The sequence below is a fragment of the Pinus tabuliformis genome, chromosome 7 (genome assembly GCF_031772625.1).
Source record: "Pinus tabuliformis cultivar Carrire ecotype Pingquan chromosome 7, CPIR1, whole genome shotgun sequence".
Lineage (NCBI taxonomy): Eukaryota > Viridiplantae > Streptophyta > Pinopsida > Pinales > Pinaceae > Pinus > Pinus tabuliformis.
This window is the reverse complement of record NC_142293.1, coordinates 1422141451-1422146209: the sequence shown is the minus strand read 5'-3', so window position 1 is coordinate 1422146209 and position 4759 is coordinate 1422141451. Positions and strand designations below refer to the sequence as shown.

At 31.8% G+C, this 4759-nt stretch overlaps 1 protein-coding gene across 1 annotated transcript; it reads left to right on the top strand.

Annotated features, from left to right (window-relative positions):
* Positions 1-2009: 2009 nt before the first annotated feature.
* Positions 2010-4513, top strand: LOC149253003 (uncharacterized). Its single transcript, XM_089456747.1, has one exon. The coding sequence runs from the start codon at positions 2305-2307 to the stop codon at positions 4021-4023; it is 1719 nt and encodes a 572-aa protein (XP_089312873.1). The 5' UTR covers positions 2010-2304; the 3' UTR covers positions 4024-4513.
* The last annotated feature ends 246 nt before the right edge of the window (positions 4514-4759 follow it).

The following is a 4759-nucleotide window of genomic DNA, read 5'->3' as shown; positions in this document are numbered from 1 at the left end:
TAATGATAATCATTTATGAATGCATTTGAATAATAATGTATAGTTATAACTTTAATAACATTTTATATAAACTTTACATGTTATAAGTTCACTTCTATCACAATTTTTTATATGTATTTTCCACTAAAGTGAAGCAAATATATTTGTAATGGGATTTGTAATGGGACCTTTTTATTGATAGAAATGTTACGCTCAATCATGATAATATAGTATTTGATGCAAAGAGAAAAATGACATAATTAATATTATTTTTGACATAATTGATTTGTCAATAACATTAACAAATTATTGAATGATGTTCTTCATAATACTTTGACAACCTTTAATATAAATAAAATTCTTAAAAAAAAAATCTTTTAAATATGAATATTATTTTCATGAATTTATAAAAAAGAATCATGAACTAAAAGTGATTGTGTTTGACTAAGAGTTTGCTTAGCCATGTAGGGAAACAAGTTAACAACCCAAGACCAAACCAAGTTAACAACCCAAAACCTATAAATATTTGGTAGGAGTGGAAGTTTACCCCTTAGGGAAAACCATTAGATTATTTTAGAAAGAGTGATTTTTTTTAATAATAATGATGAGCTATTCCACACTTATTAATAATAAATGATAAATATTATTTCATTATTAATTTGACAATTAAATTATTATAGATTTTCTCATTATTTAAAAAAATTATATATATATATATATATATGATTTTTTAAAATATATTTAAAATAAATAATGTACATTAAAAAATTTGAAATACTTTTAAAAATATTATTTATTTAAAATATAAAATTATAATATAATGTTTTATTATATATAAAAATTAAATTAAAATTTAAAAACTCAAAAATATAATATTTTCCTTTCATGTAAATTTAATTAGTATAAATATTTAAAATATATACTTCACTTATTTCTATCTTACTAGAACCAAGAGAAAAAAACGTTCATGCCAGGAATTAGATGCTCCACATCCTAATGTGGACACCCATATGAATATAAAGAAAAGCAACATAGAATATTATAATATATTTTATAATAATTTCCTAATATGGACACCCATGTGAATAAAGAAAAGCAACATAGAATATTATAATATATTTTATAATAATTTATTGGATTGTATTTGCTTTTCATTATATATATATATAATTGATTTTATTGTTTATTTATAAAAATTATATGTTTATAAATTTATAGTAAATTATGATATATTATTTGGTAAATTAAATTATTGATAATGCAGTCAATTTAATTTAATTATAAATAATATAATAATATTCTTTTTATAAATCATTTTAGGTTTAAAAGTATAACAAATAAAATATAATAATGAAATTAATTCTAAATAAGTGAATATAAGAAGTGTGACTTGTCTAAACTTGCTTAAGTTAGAAAGTATATAAAAACTTTAAAAATAATTGAGTCTATAGTTTAGTAATCATTTAGAAAATGAAGAGGTCGAAAAAAATAGTAATAACAATTTGACCAGTGATATTTGGACAAAATCTTGGAGCCAAACTAGTTTTTTTTTCAGAGAAGGAGCCAAACTAGTTGAACTCCACTCAAATCTTAAATTTGTAGTTCATTTTATTAATAATGTAACCATGTTATAATATTTTAAATATATATATTTAATTATAATTAAATATAAATTACTTATTACATCAAAGCTTTAAGTTATTTATAAATAACATTTTTAACTTTAAAGATTGGGAAAAAACAATTACATTCTGACAATGTTAGATTAATTAAAGAAAAGAGAAAAAGAAAAAGTCATGAAATGATTCTCTTTACCTCACATCTTCGAATGTGCCTAAACGGAGGACTGGGAATCCGGTAAAGAAGGCATGGCCATTGGCGAACCATATGTTCGTAATCAGTAAAGAAGATTTTAAAAAAGAAATCAGATGTTCAAAATCAAATTCCTTACTGATAAAGTTAATAAGGTTGTACATTAATTGGCGTGTGCAGAATTTAATTTTAATTGAGATCGGGAGTAACCTGTGCCAGTTATACAATCCTGGTAAATCTCGTACATGGAGAGATTGTTTTTCTATCCAGAGTAACGACCCTAATATATATTCAGTATAATTTGGAAAAAAAATACAACTTTTATCCAACAATGAGATTAATTAGGGCTTCTATTAGGCAATAGAATTCATTCAATTCTGGTCAAAAACTTGATTTGTGAAGGGCTTCTACTAGGCAATAGAATTAAATGTTCTGTTCAAAAACTTGATTTGTGCAAAATTTGCAGAGTCAATATTGATTTCAGAAAAGCTTCCCCATAGATTGTATTTTGAAATGGCTGTATTCAGAGATTGGCAAGGAAGGCGATGTATGATGCAGTTTTTTATTCTTAAGTTGCTTGTCTGGTTGGGATTGCTCTGTAATATTGCTCTAGCACAGCTCGAGTTAAGTGAAAACTTAACAGGTTTTGTTAGTTTTCCTGACGTGGTGATTACCTGTATAGGCAATGCGGCAATTTTTATTACCAGTTTATTAGTAGGAAGACTCGATCTCGAGATGGGTGCCAGGGATGCTTTGGCCACCATAGGAGGTCCTAAATTGGCTGACATAAATGGATTTGGACTCACAACATGCAGGATAGGGGATGCTTCTATTGTAATGCTCTCAAACCCCAACCCCAATTCTTCCATCAGGCAATTCATGAAATATATTTCCAAGGCCTATAATGTTCATTCCATCTTACTGCCATGCCTGACTAATTTAGAATTTGCACGAGTTGCTGGAGAGATCTGTATCTGCAGGGGGTCATGCAGATGCATTGTATTCAGGACGGTAGAACAGATCACAATCATGATCGCTTGTAGAATGCCTGGAACTCTGAAGAGACTGTCTGATTCTCTGTGTCTACTCCCATCTCTGAGCTGCCTCAGAAATGGCTGTCATGGCTGCAACCAGGGCCTGCTACATGTGGAGGGCCAGAGATTGACAGAGCGTGAGTCCATGGTGGGATCCCCTGCTGCAATATATCAAATGCCTAACTTTTTTGAGGAATCCCCCATTTTAAATGAGCACAATTGCATCTGCATTCCAGTGCATGAAGCAGAGAATGATGTCTGGACAAAGATGCTGATCAGATCTTTGAAGTCTAAAGATAAGGAAGACAGAGAAATCAGAATCATGGCTTCGGATGATCTGGAAAATTACATTGCTCAAAGAGGGAAATGCTCAGCACGAGTAAAATACAGCACTGCTTCCTTAATATTGCCAAGAATCACAGAAGTATTAGTGAACCTTCTTCTAACTTTCTGGTTCAGGGTTGATGGCTTTTCTAGCTCTCTGGTTGCGAGGAGGGCGATAAGAGATCATCTCGTTGATAGTAAAGGAAATGGGTTTGCTGCCAATGCCTTTTTAACCGAGGCTCGAGTTAATTCAAATGCTACTAATACCCATGTTTGCCAAGTGCTAACCTTCAGAGGTAATCGTCTAAACCTCAGAACATTATCCTTTATAGTGGGTTCTGTCAACATGATTTGCTCCATTAGTTGGGCTCTGCTTATTGCTTTTGAAGGAGGCGCTGGAAAATGGTATGATACAAAGTCCATGCCACCCTCTAAAGCCACAGTTGCTGTAATAATGGCAGCCATTATTATTGCCTTGGGCTTGGACTGCTTGCATGTGTATTTGAATGCTATCAGTGATGGACTTAGTTGGAGAAAAATTCCAATGATTTGGACAGTGATTGTTTTGGAGATAGCATTCATTGTATCAGGCAGTGCAATGGCAGGATTTTGGGATGTAAAGGCTTTTGGGCATAAAGGTTTTTGGGTATACAGTGCTCTACAAGGACTGGTTTGGGTGAAGTGGGGAGTTGGCAGTTGTCTTCTCGGTGAGTATTCCCAGGAATTTGGTTTCAGTGAGTCTTCGGTAGAACTTGGTTCCAGACAGCTCTGGTGCACTGACAGAGGTGGAGTTCTAGTCTACTCCTCTTCATTCTTGCTCAATGCTATCTTGGCTGGAGTTCGGGGAAAGTGGGAGTACTCTCCAACCAGCTAACGAGGTTCGAATCTCTCGAAGATTTTTTTTTGGGTTTCTTTTTTAATTCTATAGAAGCTCTATGTTTAAAGAATATAACTCCTCGCTTCAATCCAGCAGAGATATGCTGTGAGATAGGTTGCTGAAGCAAGAAGATTACAGAGTTGTAAAAACATATCTGTGAAGCCTCAAAGGACTGTGGGTAAATATCTCAGTAAAAGCTGTGTTAAAGGTGTTTTACAGAGGTTTCACTATGTTGAATGAATGGTGTGGCTATGTGAGGGCTGTGGAAACCTTCTACATGATGGGCCTCCATCCCACTCTCTGCTATGTTTGGGTTCAAGGGCAGGGTAAGAGATAGACAGAAGCCTTGGGTGTGCAGGGCAGCATGAGTCATTTTACTCTAAATATAAGAAATAATATCCTCCTGGAAAATTATAAGTAAAAATAAATTTATCTCACACCAAACAACCCTGTTTGTTGTTTTAGTGTAAACTTATACTCAAAAGTAAGAAGATTTGATTTATACATGAAGGCAATGGTGTACTTAATTTAGGTGGCCTGAACAAAAATGATGGATGGCATTTTTTTTTTTTTTCCTGAATGTTTTAAAATATTAGTAAAATTTAAATTGATTTTTAAGTAGATCATTCTGTATTTGTTTTGATTTTCTTAATGAATTTAATCTCGCATTGAAATATGCAGTCTTTCTGTAACAACTCAAGCTTTCAAGTCAAACAAAATTTTAAATAGTTTT

Bases quoted from the DNA above. Each gene is read 5' to 3' on its own strand.
- LOC149253003 (XM_089456747.1), top strand. From the start codon at position 2,305: ATGGCTGTATTCAGAGATTGGCAAGGAAGGCGATGTATGATGCAGTTT.